The 21,048-nt window shown below is 41.2% G+C and overlaps 1 protein-coding gene and 2 long non-coding RNA genes across 3 annotated transcripts; all 3 read left to right on the forward strand.

The window, feature by feature from the left end:
* Positions 1-6,726: 6,726 nt before the first annotated feature.
* LOC120286520 lies at positions 6,727-7,697 on the forward strand. The gene is made up of 3 exons (XR_005545156.1): positions 6,727-7,227; positions 7,310-7,393; positions 7,487-7,697. It is a non-coding gene; the product is annotated as an uncharacterized LOC120286520 (long non-coding RNA).
* Positions 7,698-10,035: 2,338 nt separating this feature from the next.
* LOC120286801 lies at positions 10,036-12,251 on the forward strand. The gene is made up of 3 exons (XR_005545512.1): positions 10,036-10,212; positions 11,282-11,404; positions 12,142-12,251. It is a non-coding gene; the product is annotated as an uncharacterized LOC120286801 (long non-coding RNA).
* A 1,858-nt stretch (positions 12,252-14,109) lies between these two features.
* Positions 14,110-14,970, forward strand: LOC104417067 (zinc transporter zipt-7.2). The gene has a single exon (XM_010028388.3). It carries the CDS (start codon positions 14,110-14,112, stop codon positions 14,968-14,970), a length of 861 nt encoding a protein of 286 aa, XP_010026690.3.
* The last annotated feature ends 6,078 nt before the right edge of the window (positions 14,971-21,048 follow it).

Here is a 21,048-nt window from a genome sequence, read left to right on the forward strand (position 1 = left end):
GTACGAGCACAAAGTTTTCGCAGGTAAAGGAATGTGGCTACAACTAGGAGAATTGCTTAGAGACTGTTATGGCACAACCACTATAAATACCATCATTAATCTGCTGAAAAGCTCTCACACAAATCAAACAAATTTACTATCTTTTAGTTATCTTTACTTTTATGTACTATATTTATCTTTCAAATTCATGGCATCAATTAAATTCCGACAAGTTCTTAGTTGTAGTTCTTAGATCTGCGTCATCAATAAAATTCTAGTGTACATCTTTATCATAGGTGTCGAACCATTGGTTAAATTCCAACATAACATTTTTATGTTCTCAAGTTTTGTCGTCAATTAAATTTCAACATAATTTGTTTACATTCAATTTTGTTATGGAGTCAGTACTTTCTAGGGCTTGTAATCAAAAAAATTCTGGCATAATTTATGTTCATATAGTTTTGTTTGAAGTAAAGTTGTTGATTTCCTTGTTTCATGTGATATTTCCCGTTCAAAGTCGGCACAAAACTTGTCCCTTTCAAATAAATATCAAAGAACAACTTTTGGTGAAAGGTAGATGATGACGGGATAAATTCCGGCGAAATAGTATAGTGACATTTAGCTTGACAATATGAATAGTTATTTCAAAAATAGAAATTAACATTATTCATAATTTTGAAAAAAAAAAAAAAATCATATAGAAAAATGAGTTCATCTTTAATTTATTATTATAGGAGGAAAATATGACGCCAATTTTTTTTCCGTCAAAAAAATTCGTAATTAGTTTTATAATAATTAAAATCTTCTCATTAAAACCAATAATTGTGTCATAGAGTTGTTTTGGCAAAAAACTGTTACATTGTAAAAATAAGCATAGCTTCTCATTAAAATGTTTTCAAAAAACAACTATATTGCTTATTATTATTATTATTGGTGTTGTTGTTGTTGTTATTGGTGGCTCTAAGTTCTAACCAGTTGATAATTATTTTAACTGCATTAAACTTTGGCAAATGTTTGGGAACTCTGGCAACCCAAGTTGGCAATCAAGTTGAAGACTTCTACTAGTTAAGCCTAGAAACTTATTATTATGATATCTTTCGCTAATGTACCACTTTGATCAATCCTAAAGAAAAAGGAACAAGATTTATAGATGAAGTATTAGCTCATAGTAATTACATTGAAAAGTGCGGCTATAGAATGTGCTTGTAAATTGTGGCCAATACCAAGTATATAAGCAATGATTTCAAATCCAATGGTTAATCATACTATGGCAACTTTATGTAAGGCAAAATTTGGTTTTTTGGGGGTGATAGTGTTACGGCTTGAATTTTCAGATTTTGTTTTCGATTAAATAAATTGGGCCTTTCATTGACGCATCTATAGTATTATTCTCTGAGTTGGTCACTCATGAGATAACCAGACTATTTGGGAAAACCGTTAAGGAATCTAAACATAATAGACTTGAGAATTCGACTCAGAATCGACTACTCGACCATGTTGATCTGCAAGGGTCATTACGATACCGTTAAAAATCGATCAGAGGTTGAAGATAGGTCAACTCGATGAGATATGTAATTAGTGCATGGGTAATTCCACCTAATTGCAAAATTCTCATCGAACGGCACTAGACCGATTTTTTTGTCATTTCTGTACCCGATGTTTGTATTTGAAATCTCGAGATTTTCACAATAACCGAGAGTCGTCAATGAGTCAAAGATGTACAATGTGGCTCGAAAATAATCAACCACGGGTCAATTGCACTAAAAATTCCTAAAAACTACCCGATAGACCGAGTCATGCTAAAGTTGCGTTAGATTGAAATTAACCGCGAATTTGAACCCGATTTTAGAAATTGAAAGTTCTGTTATGTCACAATTTATTTTAGGAATGTCGACTCATCCTCCGAAAATTTTTCGAAGATTCCAAGATTTTTACGGAAATTCGTTTTGGACGATTCGGAAAATAATGGAAATTCGAATGAGCCAAATTAAACAGGATTTTGGCTCCTATACCGAACTATATGGCGAAGGGGACTTGCAAAAATTTATGGGCTTTTTCCTTGGCAAATTTGAACGTCAAATTAGGGAATTTGTGAAGAAATTGAGGCTTAAGATTTGAAAATTCGGAACTATGGAAGGGGCTACAATTTTGGCTTCAATTTGAACTAAATTGTGGCATTATCTTGTTAGAAGGTAATAGGGGGACAATGCATTTAAGTGGATGGATAATTGTTGACTCCCCCCCTCCCAAGCTTCTTGGACAAGCTTGGCTGATTCCCTCCATCTTCGTGCGCCCTCTCTAGCCCTCTTTCTCTTGACCACTCTTGCTTCAATTTCTTCTCCTTCGATTTCCTCCCGCCAGCCAACTGATCACCCCCACCGAGTTCTCTCTCTGCCACCAGCCAACTTCTTCCATTTTTCTCTCCACGCGCGATCAACTGTCAGCCTTTCCCCACACCCCCCCTCTCACGAAACCAGCGACCAAGCTTTGTAGCTACCACGTTCGAAGCTGCCCGTCCCAGTCAACCGCCGGCGTCTCTTCATCTCGTCCCTCCCCGCCACGTTCTTGGGTCAACCTTCAACCGTCGAAGCCCAGGTGTTGACCGAAGCAGCTCCTTCCTTCATCCAGCTGCTCCCTTCACCGACTCGCCACCCTGTTTCCCCTCAACGCCACAGCAGCAGCGTCCGTCGAAGCTGCTTCTTCCTTCTGCCAACCCCATCCCGCGTGAGTCAGCGAACTCAGCCTAGCAGAAGGCCACACAAGTCCAGCCCACCCCCAACATCGACCCAGCAATCCATCCAGCATCTTAGGCCCGGTTCAGCAACCCACGAAATTTTCATCTCAGTCCACTTGAAGCCATTCGAAGCCCACGAAGCAGGCACAACCTCAGCCAAGCCCAAGCCCAGACCACGCCCAGCAATTTGCTGTAGGCTTGCAAGGCTTTTTGGACCGACCCAAGTGTCCGTCAACGCCACCAAAAGTTCGGGTTTTGGCCGTAGTTGCGCCGCCGTCGCAGTGAACTGGTTTTCGCATTAAACCAGTGAGTTTATGCACTAAACTCTTCTTAGTAGGCTAATGACGTTTAAGGAGTGTTTAGTTTAATTTAATTAGAAATTAGGTGGTTAGTTAGATTAGATTAGTGACTTAATTAGTTAATTATGCATGTTATGTGGTTAGATTAAATTAATCAAGGCCTAGATAGGGTGTGCTATTTATCTAGATAGGTTCGGGAATTTTCCGAGCCCGTTTCGGTATTTAATTTAGCAATTAAAGCCTAGGTTAGTATTTTTGGTATTTAAATTGATTTATTTAATTAATTTCAATAATTATTTAATTATTAAATATTTTCTGGGAATTAGACCGAGATAGCCGATAATCGGAATTTCGTGCTGATTGCAATGATGTGGTTAATTTCTGCAATTTAGTGTTAATTTATGCAAATTGAGTACTGATTGGATTTTTGGTCTTTTATTCCAAGAATTTGTGAATTTCAATATTTATTCAGAAAATCCCTAGTGTCGGATTTTTAACACCGAAAATGGTTTTAGATACTATATAAAACAATGTGATTTTAAATTGGAAGATATCACTTTTTCTTGGTCAAGTTGACTGTATACCCACACATTACTATTTTATCGTGTATTTCTAATACGAAAAAAATAAGCCAGGTTCACCATTTTAATGGAGATATTTGAGTGTAATGCATGGTACCCTGGGCCATAATTGAGTGATCGTGTGTTGGTTAAGAGAACATATCACAAGCTGTTAAGCTATACAGTAACCCTTATATGAGACGCCCCTAGACAACGAGAAGCCGGTCACAATAGATTTTAAACACGAGCTCTTTTGAGAAAGCCGTTTAGGAAAGACGTAGCCGTACTCAATAGTGTGAGACGACGCCTGACAATGCTAGAAGACCGCCGAACAGAGAGTAAGTCGTGCTATATGCCAAGATCAAAACTAGAAACGCATGATTAATTAAATTGAAGGTGTCGGATTATGGGACAAAATTGTGTGACATGGAATGGGACGTGTCATAACGATTTGGCCTTATAATCAGGACCCCTGTGCTTGGTTGATTTTGAATGTGGCGTTCCAGTTAATTGAGCTTGGTTATTACTCATGCTCTCGTGCTGTTTGTGATATAAACTGTACTGGCCTGTAGGGAGGATCTGAGACGAGGTAAGTCTCATTGATTGTGTGATTGTGTAGTTAGGGCACCTCTGGGTGTATTACCCTCTTAATCGGGGTTTAGAGCATGAACTTGCTGAGATTTATATTTCACTCCGTTGTTGGCTTAATTTTCAGGATCACAGAGTGGTGGATCTGGAGCCTAGTTGAGGGGACATGAAGAATAGATCATATAGGACAACCTTTTTTTGAGAATCATTCTTTTGAAATCTTTTGGTCATAGACTTTGTACTTGACTCAGTATGTTTATAAAAGCATGTTGTATTTGTAAATCTGTGTCCTGCTTTTCTATCCCAAGCTATTGATGTCAGGGAATTAGTAATTCACTTCTGCATGTACATTAAAATGAAAGGGTTGGTGACTCGTCCTAGGAAGTTGCAAAATTTTATTGACCAGAGAGGGGATGGGCATGTACTCAAGATTTGGGGCGTGACAGATAGTGGAAAAGTTGACATATAAGTTATCCTTATTGCCACTCTACGGAATTGTACATGAGATTTTCACCTCATACGGCTCCTCGTTCAATTGTTTCAAAGTCATTAGGTCCTTTTCCTCGTTCGAGAATCTCCTCCCTTCTTCCACGCCATCCCAAAGAGTAACTAAGATCAATTCAATTACGTTTTCATAATCCAATTGAACACTTACCATTTTTTGGATTATTCTCAAAACAGAAGATTCTTCTTTTTACCAAACACTTGTGGATCCAATCACAATCTTATAACAAGAACAAGAGATCTTTCTCAATCAACCTCCTTGCCTCTCATTCTTCGACAATCAGAAAGATCATTTTCAAGTTTGAATTTGTTCGTTTGAATTTGTTAATTTGAAATTTGAGTTCTTCTACTTCATTTTTATTTACTTATTTTTTTTTTTACTCTATTCTTGAGTTCTCTTCTGATTGGGTTGAAGGCAAAGGCCGGCAATGTTCATCATTTACTTGTTTTCAAAAAAAAAAAAAAAAAAAAGGCCTCAATAATGAATGGTAGTTTTTAATTTGATCGGATCAGATAGCTCTTTAAGCAACCAATCAAACTTAGGTAGACCTACTAATGAAGAGCTGACTACGAAGGTTACTCATCAAGGAGCACAAAAGGGTTATTCATTTCATATTTTTCATTGATTCTCGATAGAGATCAAAGTTCTTGAGCAATCGATATCATGAAAAAACTAAAAAACATTTTGCCTACATAATCAATACCCGAAGTCCAACTTTCTCTGGTTATTTCCTCTTATTAGATCATCGTAACCATTGTAAGAAGTGGAGAACTACACAGTATCTGCAAACTAACTTCACTACCACGTGATGAATTATTGCCCACTTGGAACGGAAGCCCAAAGCCCTATAAAGGCAATTTGTCTAGCGCAAGTCGTTTAAACCAGTTTGTGTAAAACCATTCTTCTTATGAAGCCGTATAGTGCTATTGTTAACTTATGCTCAGAAAGGAAAAAAAAAATAGAGGGTTACGGATAGTTTTTTTTTTTTTTTTTTTGAGCAAACAAGAAGTATTACATTACTAAGAGAAGTTATTAGTACACACATAAGAAGCATCAGCACACAATAAGTCCAAAAGTGCAGGCGGGGGATAATTAACCCAATCCCTAGGAAGGCATCCCAATCGATGGGCCTTGGCTAACCGGGGTCAGCCACCCCGTTTGTATCGCGATTACAATGGGCTAAAATAATACTAGACGAGTCTTCCAGTTTGCGCTTGGCCCGGTCTACCAGAGGTTGTATCTCCCAGCTTAGGGTTTCTGAAGAGAGAACCGCATCCACCAACGTGCTGCAGTTCGAGTGAATGAGTATCTGTTGTTCTGGTCTATACGGGACAATCTTTGAGGAGATAAAGTTCAGAGTTTCTACCAGTGCTTGTGCCTCTGCTAGTTCAGCAGATTTCGCCTCTATAGATTTCGTGAATCCTTCAATGATCCTTCCTCGGGCGTCCCTGCAGATGCAAGCCACTGCTGCAGATGATGGGAGGGGATGCTGTTGGAGATCTGAGTCACAGCAGTGTCCAGCAGTATCCGTATCTGAGGTTATGAGTTGCTCACACCTAGGTGCAACCTCAGATCTGCGCAGATCCATCCATCTTCTGTTGTTGGCGTCGAAATTGCAGCATTCTCCATCTATTTCGAATATGTCACCCGACCCACAGGTATTTCGTGTATCACCATCAGTAATAGCTTTGCCCAGATCTGTTCTGCGTCTGTTTTTGTCGGCAACATCGTTGAAGATGGGTCCGGCAAATCGATCCTCGTTCTTGTAGTTGTAAAGTGCGAGATCCATTGTAGAGGGATTATGTTGTTGATTGTCGCACTGTCCATCGTTCCCATCCCTTTTCGATCCGGGTCCGGTGTGAAGACTGCTACTAGTGACTCTCTTTTTTCCTCGACTTTTCTTTCTCTTGTGATATGCATCTGAGTTGCTCTGCGGACAGGGGAGTTGCCCAGATTCAGGGGTGTTGTTGTTTGGTTCGAAGTAATCTGCACTAACCTCTCGATTCAGAGCCATTTCACGAGTCATGACTTGGCTTATAGGTAATTGAAGTGTGTCAGTAGCCGAATTGCTCACCAATTCTGTTGATCCCCTGAACTCAATGTTCGATCTGTATGTTGGTTCGGGATTAGTTATGCCCTGTCTGATGTGGGTGATTTGGACTGTTCTGCTGGTTGAGTGCAAGGGGCGCCATTTACCTGTTCGCGCTTGTCTTGTTTTATGGATTGGTTCTAATTGGATCATTTCTTCATGAGTGTTCGAAATTTGGGGATCATTGTTCTCATTTGAGGCGCGACTAACCTTTTCTACACTTCTTTGTGGACCTCGCGTTGCTTCTGAACTATTTTGAACTGTTGCCCAGGTTGTATCAGATGCTGAAGGAATGGTTGTTGAGGGAATGCTAGGCCTGACTGGTTCTCGGGATGACTCAAAATAATTTCCTGTACTTGACAGAGGAGGATTTTGACTAGAGTCTGATTCTTTGAAGGCTGTAGAGGCATGTCCAAACGATGCATCTATGTTGATTTTGAGTACACCGGGTCTCGGGGACTGCCATTTGCTTTGTAAGTTGTTGTCCTGGTTCTGCCTTTTTGGTTTAGGGTTCCATGTTGCATAGCTTTCTTGTAATGCTTTTGCTCTGAACAGGATATGATGGGGATTAAGGGGACTCTTCCTAAAAATAAAATGGTTTATGGCCTTCCAAATACACCAAAGTGCTGACGCAATCAGGTCAAAGCATTGAGATTCTCTTGAACTTGTGAATGCTTTACATATCCATTTGTCAAAACGGGTTAAGCCCACACGGTTCACTTCGACTTGCAGGGATGGGTCATTCCAAAGCTGAGTTGTCCATGGGCAGAGAAGGAGTGTATGCTCGATAGTCTCCGGTTCAAGATTGCATATTGGACATACAGGTGCAGGTACAACTTTTCTTTTGTATAAGTTGTCCAATGTAGGTAAAGCATTCTGGCAAGCACTCCATAGGAAAAATTTTATTTTTGGTTGTATAGCTGCATTCCAGATGTGTTTCCATAGATCGGGGTTGACCTGGTGGGATGTTGTTGGCATGTGATCTTTTGAAGGCTTTGTACATTTTCGCTTAGCAAGTATCCACTCTTCACCGTGTAAATGCGATTTGTTATTTATCCATACCAGTTTATCCTTTGTAGTAGGGAGGCCAATAGGGATAGTGAGAATTTCCATTACCGTCTGATGGTCAAACATTGCCCGTAAAAGGTCTTCTTTCCACTTCGCCTCTTCAAAATCTATCAACTCCGACACTTTGCAAGGTTCATTTCTTCTTCTTTGGACCTCCGATTGGTCCCCTAGTCAACCATTTATCTTCTCTTATGGATATTCTTTGACCATTCCCCACTATCCACCTAACCTGAGGGGCAATCATTTCTCTTCCTGTTAGTAAACTCTGCCAACCCCATGATGGGCGTGAGCCTCTCCCTGCTTGCCAGAAGTCACAATTAGGAAAGTATAATCCTTTCATGATTTTGCTCCATAGAGTATCCGGGTATTGAGATAGACGCCAGGCCTGTTTTCCGAGCATAGCGATGTTAAAGGAGATTAGATCCTTAAAGCCAAGCCCACCCTCCTCTTTTCGGAGCTTAAGAGTTTCCCATTTTCTCCAATGAAGCCCAGCCGCTTTGTTGTTGTTTCTCCACCAAAAGTTAGCTATTTTCTTTTCAATAGCTTTGAGTATAGATACAGGGATTTTAAAAATTGACATCGCATATTGAGGTATTGCCTGCACTACTGCTTTAAGAAGTATTTCCTTCCCGGCTTTGGAGAGCAGGTTTTCCTTCCAACTCTCTAGCTTCATATTAACTCTAGCGAGAATCCATGCAAACACTTCTTTCTTTGAGGCACCCCAGTCCGAAGGGATTCCTAGATATTTCCCTGTTTTCACTATTTCGGGAACTCGCAGCTCTAACGCCATATTTCGTCGTAGTTGTTCTGGACACCCTTTGCTGAAAAAAATTCCTGATTTATTCAAGTTTATAGCTTGACCTGATGCGTAACAATACTGATGGAGGATATTTGCCAGATTTTGACATTCTAGGATGGTTCCGTTTAGGAAGAAAATAGAATCGTCAGCAAATAGAAGGTGGGAAAGGGTGGGGCAATGTCTATTCAGACGGATTCCACAAAGTGTACCTGCTTCAAGTGCTTGCTTCATCAAAAGAGAGAGGACATTAGCTACTATTATGAAAAGATAAGGTGATAAAGGGTCTCCCTGGCGAATGGCCCTAGTCGGCTTGAAATAGGGTAAGGATATGCCATTGAACTTGATGCTGTAAGAGACTGTTGTGACACACTGCATGGTCCAGTTTATCCATTCTTCACAGAATCCCATCTTTTTTAAACATTCTTGTAGAAAATCCCATTCTAATCGGTCATAGGCCTTTTGCATATCGAGCTTGAGAACTGCTTGGAATTTGCGGTGTCGATCACGAGTTCTTAGTCGGTGTAGGACTTCCTGTACAATTAAGATATTATCCTGAATCTACCGACTTCCCACAAAGGCGCTCTGTTCTGCTTCAATTAAGCTTGGTAAAAGGGGTTTCAATCTGTTTGTGAGAATTTTGGAGATGATTTTGTAGGCAAAGTTGCACAAGCTAATAGGCCGATATTGCGCTACCTTTTCTGGGTTTTGGGTTTTGGGAATGAGAGTGATTTGTGTTTTATTCAGGGCTGGGTTTAGATAACCTGTTTGGAAGAAAAGCTGAACCTCTCGACAAATGTCTCCTCCAATATCGTTCCAATGATGTTGAAAGAATAAGCCATGGAATCCATCCGGTCCGGGCGCTTTAGTAGGTCCTAATTGGTGGGTAGCTTCTTTAATTTCTTCCATGGTGACAGGAGCCTTTAGTGATTGATTCATAGAAGCATCCACCAAGGTTGGGATATTGTCAAGTATGGGCTGAAAATTTCTAGGACCCTCTGTCGTATAAATATTTTTGAAGTAATTTACCACCATGTCCTTAAGAGCTTCTTCATTCCGAACCCATTCACCCTGATCATTCAATAGCATGGATATTTTGTTTCTACTTCTCCGTTGAATAGTGGTAGCATGGAAGAATTTTGTATTTTTATCCCCCCATTTCAACCATTTGATTCTTGATCGCATTCCCCAGAACATTTCCTCTTGTCGCCAGAGTGATTCTATTTCTTGGTTAATGTGCTGAATTTTGTGATGGTCATATTGTATGACTTGACTGTTCATCAAGGTTTGAAGCTCATATTTCAGCCCATCTATCCTTTTTTGTGCATTGGGAAATCGTTTTTTACTCCAAGCAATTAGCTGAACAGCCACTAATTGTAATTTGGCAGCCATATTTTTATTTTGAGACCCTTCCCAAGCTTGCTTTACAATTCGCCTACATTCCTCATCTTCTATCCAGTAAGCTTCATACCTGAAATCCCGACGTTTACGACCTGTTGTTGGAAAAATTGACAGGATAAGAGGACAATGATCCGACCCGATGGCTGGCAAGGCGACGACTTCTGCAGTTGGATATGCTATTCTCCATTCCATGGTACATAAAGCTCTATCCAGCCTTTTTTTTAACGTTTTCTTCTCCGTCCCTTCTGTTTGTCCATGTAAATGCACACCCTTTACTTTCTAGGTCCATTAAAGAACACGCATGTAAAAAGTCCCGGAAAGCAACAAGGCAAAAATTTTCTGCCAACTTCTTTCCCACCTTTTCCCAATGGTACAACACTTCATTAAAATCCCCTATACACAACCAAGGTAGATGATTTAAGATACTTAACCTTTGTAATTCCTCCCATAATAGAACTCTGTCATTAAAATCTGTTGGGGCATGAAGGAAAGTGAGTCGCATAAGATGTCTGTTGTCAAGAAGTCTGCATTGCGTATTTATAAAATGTGAGGAATACGAATCCACCGTTATGTCCACCGTATCATCCCAAAAAATGGCCAAACCCCCTGAAATTCCTTCGGGGTTCACCAAAAAGCTGTTTTGATATTTCAGTCTTCTTCTCAAGCGCTGCACCTTCTGTTCTTGATTTTTGGTCTCCATTAGAAAAATAACATTGGGCTTTTCCTGCATCACTAGGATCCTTAGAGCGCGAATTGTCAGGGGTGAGCCCAAACCCTGACAATTCCAACTAATTAGTTTCATGGCTTCCCCGGTGGCTTATTAGGGCTAGCCACCAAAGCCTAGTGTGTGGAATGCTCCTCCTCAATAATAGGAATGTCTACTAGTTGTAGCTTGTCAGAAGTTGAAGTCTTTGAGGATTGTGGTCCATAGGGACAAAACCGCTTCCCTTTTTTGGATGAGTGCAATTTGGCGTGTCTGATTTTTCCCCTATTTTGGGGTCTATCAGTTACTTTCTGATATTGTTGCTCGTGATCCTGATCTTTTGACTGTTCATTATAGATAATCATCATTGATTCCTCATCAAGGCAGCTGCTATCTCTCTTCTGTGTACTTTTACCTTCCTTACTAGTTATGGCTAGAGAAGTGTGGATGGATTCAGCCTTTTGCTTCGTAGTCTCCTTTTGACATTGCTGACTTTGTAAGAGTAACAGAGGTTGTTCATTTGCGTTTCCCACATGCTGATTTGCACTAGTTTCTGCAGCAAGAGGTGATTCTGGTACTATATCTGGATCTTCAAGGAATGCAGCTTGTTTCCCATAAAATACTTTGCCATAAGGGCTGAGTTCTCGGACTTCCGCACGTAGCCAGTTCCCAAAGTTTCCTGGTAAGTCCTCCTCTAACCTTGTGGATTCATATGGTATCTCCTTGCATGCTATGGCATAATGCCCAATTCTTCCACATGAGTAGCAGTAGTGTGGGAGCCGCTCATATTTGAATTCTATCCACAACTTTTTACTTCCTAAGTTAATGACTACACCTGTTTTTAGGGGGGCATCTAGTTTGAGATTAACCCTGGCTTTGCCAACCTTATAAGTGGTGTTTCCTCTAGCTTCCAGCTTTACATCTATGACTTCACCAACCTTGGCTGCTATTTCTTTGACGATTTCTTTTGTTACTCTACCAAAAGGAAGACCATATAGATGCACCCAAAAGGGGCAATGAGTGAAATCATAACACATTTCAGGAACATCTGGGTCACATTGTTGCAGCACGAGTAGATTACTAGAGAAGGACCACGGTCTATTTTCTAATACTTTCTGCTTGTCAGCTTCTGACTTGAATGAAAATGAAAAGAACCCCGTTTCTAGAACAGTGCAGGATACATTCTCTGTCTTCCAAGCCCGTTTCATAGTATTAAGAAAAGCCTGAAAATTCACATTTGGGCGAGAGTAGAGTTTTCCAAATAAAGTTAAACGGCATTCTTTCAGTTTTTCTTCGGAGATTCCTTCCGTAACATTTATAACGTCATCCTCGGACCAAAGATTACCTAAGCTTCTACACAGCGCCTCTAATCTATTTTCCTCAGATAGCTGATCAGTCATATTTCCCTTTTCAATAGAGGTTCCAAGAATGAAGAGGACTACCTCAGCAATAAAGCCTCGCCCAAGAACGAGGATTAGACTGGCCCCCTTAGCTTCCTTCAGCCTTGTGCGAAGATATGCTCCATGACGATACGAGATTCAAAGACCACCAAGCCTATTCCAATAGAGAGCAAGGAGAAGCCCAACAAGGGAGAGACAATACAGATAACCGAAAGGTACTTAAGAGCAAAGAATATAGGGTAATATTATAAGGGTAGGGGCGGAAAGAGAAAAGTGGCTATAAGGATTGATCAGGGGAAAGGAAACTCTGTAATTAGGGTTTTTGTGGAAGACTCGAGAAGGGTATATAACTGTAGTCTCAGAGGTACCAGTCAACTTTTCTTTCCGAAATTAGGGTTTCGAAAAGCTAAAAGAAGAAGGAGAGACGACAAGAGGGAATAGAGGAAGGTGTGGGATTAAAGACTTGGGCGATTCAACTCAGAATGCGGAAACAGGGGCTGAGAATGGCTGAGAGAGATTACGAAGGAGACAAGGAATTTTAAGGAAGCTTGCTGAGGGTGAAACGATTCAAAATAGCTTCGATGCTATTAAACCGAGCGGAAGCTACCATGCGGTAGGGATGAGCCCGACAGGAAGTCGAGAGGAATCAGGGTTACGGATAGTTAAGGAAGCAAAAATAAGGCCAAGGCCTGTGCGCAAGGAAAAGCGAGTTGATCATGTGTCAAAGCTCCACCCAAGTTTAATTAGATGGATGCCTTTGCTCGTGCGACCATGCCTCCAGGGATCACCTATTCATATTAGTCCTGCCATTCAATCACATATGGCATGCCATGCCTTTAATAAAGAGATTTAATTAATTGAAATGACAAGGACACCAAATCAAGGTGCCGGACCAGGTTGAATGAGATCCCCACAAATCACGTATTCGGAGGACTGGATTGGAAATGATAGGGAGTTCCCTGCTTTCAAATTGTATGAGTTAGTTCAATCGATTTCAATCCTTAGAAAAGCAAAGTCCACATCCTGACAAGGAGTCATGTTAACAACTATCAAAGTAACCCAAAACAAGTTCATCCAAGAAAGGACCCAAGAAAGGATGAGACCCTACTGAATGATATGTCATGTTTATGCACAAATCTTACTTCTAGTCATCCGTTCGCCAAACGAAATCTTTTTGGTTTTCACATAAAGAATTTTTATCTTTAAGTTCTTATCGTAGGAGGAAAACATGGCCACAATCCTCTTATGATTATAATTGTCATTGGTTTTTAATAATCAAAATTAGATTAACTAAATCAATTATAATATCACTGTGTCGTTTTGGCAATAAGTTAAAGTATAATTTCTTCCTCAAATGTCATCAAGAAACAAATACGTTGCCTTATCTTGGGGAGGTTGATAGTTAATTTAACGGCATTGAAAGGTTTGCCTAATAGAATCAAACGTCTAGTTGACAAAATAAGGACAAAAGGAAATCGGATTCATACAGCAAGTCTCCAATTCAATCGCTTTCTTTTCTGTAGCCCAAAGAAGCAATGCTATCTCCTCATGCTACGTGCACACCAAGCCATAAAAGTGGAGCCGCACATCGGAACGCGTCGACATCCACGTCTCTGGTCAATGTCCCAAAGCAGGACCACCGACCTCCATTGATTCATTAACGCGCGAACTTGCTCCCCAAGACAATCACTCGACGGCATTTACCGCGGTTCACACGGATTGCTTAAGTACTTAATAGCTAAGCTATGAAATTTGGCAGAGAAGAAGCGTGTGAAAAGATCGCCATGTTTGATAGACTGCTGCAGTTGAACCACCGCCTCGGGAAACTCTATAAATAAGGGCCTCTCTTCCTCTCATCTCTCATCATCCAGACAGCTATTCTTGTGTCAAGACTGAGACAGAGTCGGGGTTATATACGAAACAGAGGATGAAGATGAGAATGGGTCACGAGGGAAGGCATAATCACGGTCGACATCGTCATCATGGGATGGGTAACGGAGGCGGAGATGGGCATCATGGTGGGCATGGTCCCCATGTAGGACTTCTCTATGGGCATGGTCTCAAAGGACATAAGGGTCATGGGTTCCATGGACATGGACATGGGCATGATGTGAGGGTTCCATTAGTCCATGGGCATGGACTTTTCAAACATGGTCATCATGGTCATCCCAAAGGTCACGACCATGGTCACAAAGGGAGGGAGGGCCATGCGCATGACTGGTGCGGAAGGCGCCACACCTGTATGGAGCAACCGGAACCGGAGCAGGAACAGGAGCAGCAACAGGAACAAGAAGTTGTGGCTGCGACGCCAACTCCAATAACCGAGGAACTCGATACTCTTGGACATGGGAATCATGTGAGGATTCTAGTCCATGGGCATGGACTTTTCAAACATGGTCATCATGGTCATTGCAAAGGTCAAGGTCATGTTCACAGAGGGAGGAGGTGCCATGCGCAAGGCCGGTTTGGAAGGCATCATACCTGTACGGAGCAATCAGAACCGGAACAGGAGCAAGAGCAGCAACAGGAGCAGGAAGTCGTGGCTGCGACGCCAACTCTGATAACCAAGCAACTCGGTACTCTCGGACATGGGCATCATGTGAGGGTTCTTTTAGTCCATGGGCATGGACTTTTCAAACATGGTCATCATGGTCATTGCAAAGGTCACAGTCATGGTCACAGAGGGCGGAGGTGCCATGCGCATGGTCGGTTTGGGAGGCGTCACACCTATACAGAGCAACCAGAACCGGAACAGGAACAGGAGCAGCAACGAGAACAGGAAGTCGTGGCCGCGACACCAACTCCAATAACCGAGCAACTCGATACTCTCGCTTTGACTGCCGAATAGAGAGGATGCTTGGAGTTGGGTCTTGGACAGCAATGACGCCGTGTCAGCAATAAACGTGTCTTGGGGATTTCATGTTTTGGCTACGACCAGTAACCAATACCAGTTTTATCTTTTTGAGTAGTTTCGCTGGATGATCAGATTCAGCTGTCTGAAGTGTTGTGGAGGTTGATGGAAGTTTCTCTATGTTGTTTGTGTACCGATATTATTCAATGGTACACTGAAAATTAGTGTGATGGTATCCGTCCTTTGAGGCTTTGGATCAAATGATTCCATATATTTTATGCAGAAGATTTGAAGGTTCTGAACTAGACTGATATGTTACTGAGCTCCTCAAGAGCACCATTGGCATGCCTGAACAAATTGACCAGAATTAATTCAAAGATAGGGGCTTTAACAGAAAACATCGCGGACAATGGCATATGCTCTTCATCTTTGTCATTCAAGTAACTCCAGCAACCCACGATCAAGAAATCGAACATCTTGTGCTAATTAAGCCCAGAAACTTATTATTATGACATCTTTTGCTAATGTACCAATTTGATCAGTCCGTAGGAAAAAAGGAACAAGAGTCACAGATGGAAATCTATTTTTATAAGTAGGGCAATAGCTATTATAAAATAGACTTGTTTCATCTCGGGCAATATACGATTGTGGGGGCCTAATTCAAATCCCTCAGGTAAAGTAAGAAAGTTTCGCCTACCATACTCACCACCAAAAGTCGGACTTTCTTTGATTATTTCCTTTGATTAGATCTTCATAATCGTTCCGAGAAGTGGAGATTTATTTTACAAAATAACAACCAAAAAAAAAAAAAAAAAGGAGGCCTTGCCAATAGGGCGCCACCATTTCCGCCCATTACCGGAGGGGCTGACAAAGTCACAACCTTAGGGGGAGGGGGGCCAACGCTATCTAGCCTGCCTTAAGTGAGGCTCACCCAAATCTTGGTAATTTCAGCCCTCGCTTGGGACCAATAAGACCTCACCCAAGGCTGGCAAGAGCAAACAAAGCTCAAATCTAGGTGAGTTGCGTTGGCCCAAGGTGAGGGCCAGCGAGGGTTTCGCCCAAATTTGGGCACCCTCAACTCAAATCTAGGTTAGCCCCGCCGACCCCTCCAATTTTGGATGACAGCATTAGCAAGTTTTAGCATTTGATTGAATTTTCTGAAAATTCTAGAGCTCATGCACTTTCACGACAAATTTTAAGATATTTAGTGTATTTATCCCTAATTGCTTCAAAATGCACAATCTTGTATTTAGTTGTCCTCCCCTACTCCGCCCTACATCAAGCGAGCAAGGTTATCAATGGATGGTTATTGTGGCCTTTCGCATTTCATAAAAGTTGATTTATAGTTAGGTACTAAGCGATCGTCAAGTAATCTTCTTATGGGCAAGATGCATTGACATGGTTAAGAAACTTAGTACCACGGCTCCTTCAAAAGACTAGAACAAAAGCCAAACCATTGAAAATCACTTACAAGTAATTTTATTTTCGAAACCAAAGTACGTGTATACAAATCTTACAATCCTATGAGATACAATTGACAGTACAATCTTGCACTACTAATTGTAGTTTTGGCATTCAAAGGAGATGAGATTGTGAAGCTTACTCTAATGAAATCATAAGGTGTTAATGCATTGAATAGAGAGACGTCTAGCTCAACAATATAAAGTTATAACACTCTGTAGATCTAACTACTAATCAGTTGATAACCATTTGAACTGCATTGAAGGGTATGCTTAATAAAATCAAACGAATGGTTAATAAAATAAGCACAAAACGAAATCAGATCCACAAGAGCAAGTCTCCACCCTTTTTTTTTTTCGGTCGGCAGTCTCCACCCCTTCAATCGCCGTTCTTTTTGCTGGCCAAAGGAGCAAAACTTATCCGCTTATCTAACCAAGCCAGAACCGTCCGGCCGCAAATGAGAAGGTGTAGACATTCCCCCTTCCCATCTCTGGTCCCCTATCTGAATGCACAGAGGAGCGACCACCATTATTTCATTCACGCGCGAACTTGCTCCCCAAGGCAACACATGACCACATTTTCCGTTGTTCGAAGTTGAAAAGTAGTCATCCACAGCGTTCACACGGATTGCTCAAGTACTTAGTAGCTAAGCCAAGAAATTTGGCAGAGAAGAGGCGTGTGGAAAGGATGCCAAAATCATGGGGTGCTACAGTTAAACCACCGCCTCCAAACCCCCTATAGAAGTAAGGCCCTCTCTTCCTTTCATCTCTCATCGTCCAGAGAATTATTCCTCTGTCAAGACTGAAACGGAGTTGGGGGGGGTAGACTAAACAGAGGATGAAAATGAGCATGGCTTACGAGGGAAGGCATCATCACGGTCAACATCGTCATCATGGGATGGGTAATGGAGGCCAACATGGGCTTCGTGGCAGGCATGGTTGCCAAGTAGGAGAACTTCTCGGCAAGAATGGTCTCGGAGGAGAACTTGATCAAGGACATGGGCATCATCTGAGGGGTGTGTTAGGAAATGGGGGTGGGGGTCATGGTCATGGTCATGGACATGGACGCGGACGCGGACGTGGGCATCATCTGAGGGGTCCTTTGGGACATGGACATGGACCTTCCATACATGGTCGTCGTGGTCATCGTCCTGGTCACGGTCATGGTCACAAAGAGAGGCGCCATGTGCATGGCGGATGCCGGAGGCGTCATCCTTGTATGGGGCAACAAGAACAGGAGCAGGAAGTCGGAGATGCGTCCCCGACTCCAATAACCGTGCAACTCGGCACTCTCGCTCTGACTGCAGACTAGAGAGGATGCTTGAAATTGGGGCTTGGACAATAACGACGCCGTGCCATCATTTTTATCCTTTTGGGTAATTTCCTTAGATGATCAGCAGTGGCTCATGTGCTGCAGAGGTCAAAGAAAGTTTCTTTGTACTGTCTGTGCACCCATATACTATGGTACCCTATGTGATGACATCGCTGAGGCGTCGGATCAGACAGATGATTCCCTTATGTGTTATTCAGATCTGAAGGTTTTAAACCAAAAATGATATGTAGTACTGAGCTCATTGAGAGCCCCATTGGCATGCATGAACAATTTGACCAGATCCAATTTAGAGATAAAGGGCTTCAGCAGCACCCATCGCGGACAATGGCATATGCTTTCTTCCTCATTCAAGTAATTGCGGCAACCCAAATTGGCGATGAAGAAAATAAAACATCTCCCACCGGTTAAGCTTTTTTTTATTATGTTAGAATTTACAGCTTAAGCCCAGAAAAGAAGGCGGCCTCGCCCAATTGATGGCAGGTTTGGATGAAGTCTCGCTCATATATAGAGGAAGAGCAAACGAGCTAGCACGCTATCTATGGCTTATGAAGTTGATCGAATTGGATCAAATAGCCCTTCAAGCAACCGGACCAAACTAAGGGCTGGCCTATGGAACTCGTCAAGGAGCAGCGGCTATTTATGCATCTGCGTCACACATGAATTTTTCCAGCTAGAAGGGATTCCCGCTATGAGCAATCATCATGCATGATGGAGAGTGATGGATTAGTGAACCGGTTGAGTGATTGAGATGTGATACTCATTAACTGATCACACCAAAATCTCTGAGAAACCTTATTATTCAAGGGGAAGAGAAATCTCTGATCAACAATAAAAATAAGAACCATTTTACATCGTATAGAAGGGATTCTTGATTTGGGCCAAAGAAGCAATAGTATTCAATCATTATTGTATTGATCATTTATGCAAAATAAAAACAAAATAAAGTGAGCTATTAATTGCTTCGGACTATCCTGTTCTCCTTTCCTTCCCCGGTCTAAGTCAAGCCAGTAAGGTCATAAATCTGGTGATTATTGCGGCTTTTCACATTTCATGAAAGTTTATTTTTGGTTAGATACTAAGCCATTGCCAAGTAACTATGGGTCAGAAGCATTACCATAGTTAAAGTGAATTAGTACCAAGGCTAGAACAAAAGCCAAACCACTAAGTTTACTGACAAATAAAATGATTATCACAACCGAAGTTTCAACACAAATGTTACCATCCTATGAAATACAATTAGTAGTACATCTTGTTCTAGAGATTGTCATTTAGCATGCGAAGGAGTGAAACTTGATCCAATAAATTAGTGAGTGGTTGCACCAAAAAGTGGACGGGTGGTCGATATCAGTAGACACGTGACTAAAGCATTAAATACTGTCAAGCATGTGACTCATCATCGATGACTAAGATTGGCGCGGATATTAGCACACAAATGATTGTTATCAATCAGTTGTGGATATATGACGACGTGTAGTTAACAATGATCAACAGAGGTATCAATTGGCAAGGTCAATAAAATCGTCAAGGTGCCAAAAATATGCTGACCGTAGAAAGGGTCGCAAGGCATTCTTACAAGTTTCGAGCGCTTTCGAACAAAGTAAAGAAGATCATGGAGCACTCGGCACATGTTTTTAAAGGAACAACAATTTGAAGGCAAGATGGTGGCATCGTGAGAATATGAGCACAAATTTTTCAGAGGAAAAGGGTTAGCTACGGCTGCTGGAGAACTGCTTGAAGACGGTTATGGAACAACCACTATAAATGCCATTGTTTGCCTATTGAAAAGCCCGTTACAAATCAAACAAATCTATTATCTTTTAATTATTTTTACTTTCCTACAATGTATTTTTATCTATCATATTTGCATAATTGAATTTACTATCTTTTTGTTATTTTTACTTTCCTACAATGTATTTTTATCTTTCATATTCGCGTTGTCGATTAAATTCCAACGTGTATCTTTATTATGAGTGTCGCATTGTTGATTAAATTCCAATCTAGCAATTTTGTGTTGTCAAGCTTTATTATCAATTAAATTCCAGCATAATTTGTTTACGTTGGGTTCCATTGTAGAGTCAATATCTTCTAGACCTTGTTGTTAATTAAATCCTGGCACAGTTTATGTTTGTACAATTATGTTTAAAGTAAAGTTGTTGATTTTTTTGTTAGCTGTGATTTTTCCTATTCGGAGTTGGTATAGAACCGGTCTCCTTCAAATAAAAACCGTACAGCAATTTTCAATGAAAGGTTATTTCGTCAAGGGATAAATTCGGGTGAAATAGCTGTCAATGCATTGAATAGTGGCATTTAGCTTGACAATATGAATAGTTATTTCAAAAACAAAAATTAACATAGTTCATAATTTTGAAACAAAAGAAAATGTCATAGAAAAATGTGTTTATCTTTCATTTCTTATTATAGGAGGAAAATATGGTGCCAATTTTCTCTTCTGATGAAAATGTAATTAGCTGTATAATAAGTTAACTCTGCTTAATTAAACCAATAATTGTGTCATTGTGCTGTTTTCGCAAAAAAAAAAAGAAAGGAAAAAGGTTACATTGTAAAAATAAGCATAGTTTCTCTTTAAAATGTTTTCAAAAAACAAATATATTGCTTATTATTCTATCATCATCGTGTCGTCGTTGCCGTCATTATTAGCACTAAGTTCTAACCAATTGGTAATTATTTCAACTGCATTGAAGAGTACACCAAATAAAATGAAACACATGATCTATAAGACAAGCACAAAACGAAATCAGTCACAGAGAAGGTCTCCAAATTTAATCGGTTGTCCTATGGTGGCCCAAAGGAGCAGAGGTATCTGCTCATCTAAACGTGCACACCAAGCCCGAAACGCGGAGCCGCAAAATCAGAACGCGCCGACACCAGCCTCCATTACACTGTTCGGGCGTGGACTTGCTCCCCAAGACAACAACACCCCGACGACATTTTCCAGTCGTTCCCAGGTTTCAAGAGCGTTGATGCGGATTGCTCGAATCCTTGTTAGCTAAGAGGCGTGTGGAAAGATGGCCAAAGTTGATAAGTCTGCCACAGCCGAACCAACGCCTCGCGAATCTCGATAAATAAGGGCCTCCTCTTCGTCTCGTCTCTCATCATCCGGACAGCTAATCCTCTGTCAAGACTGAAACAGAGTCGGGGGATTATGTACTGAACAGAGGATGAAGATGAGAATGGCTCACGAGGGAAGGCACTATCATGGGATAGGCAACGGAGGGGGACATGGGCATCATATGAGGGGTGGTGTTGGACATGGGGGCCATG

This window comes from Eucalyptus grandis, chromosome 8 (assembly GCF_016545825.1).
Source record: "Eucalyptus grandis isolate ANBG69807.140 chromosome 8, ASM1654582v1, whole genome shotgun sequence".
NCBI lineage: Eukaryota > Viridiplantae > Streptophyta > Magnoliopsida > Myrtales > Myrtaceae > Eucalyptus > Eucalyptus grandis.

Excerpts from the sequence above, each read along its gene's own strand:
- LOC104417067 (XM_010028388.3), top strand. The coding sequence starts at position 14,110 with ATGGGTAACGGAGGCGGAGATGGGCATCATGGTGGGCATGGTCCCCAT.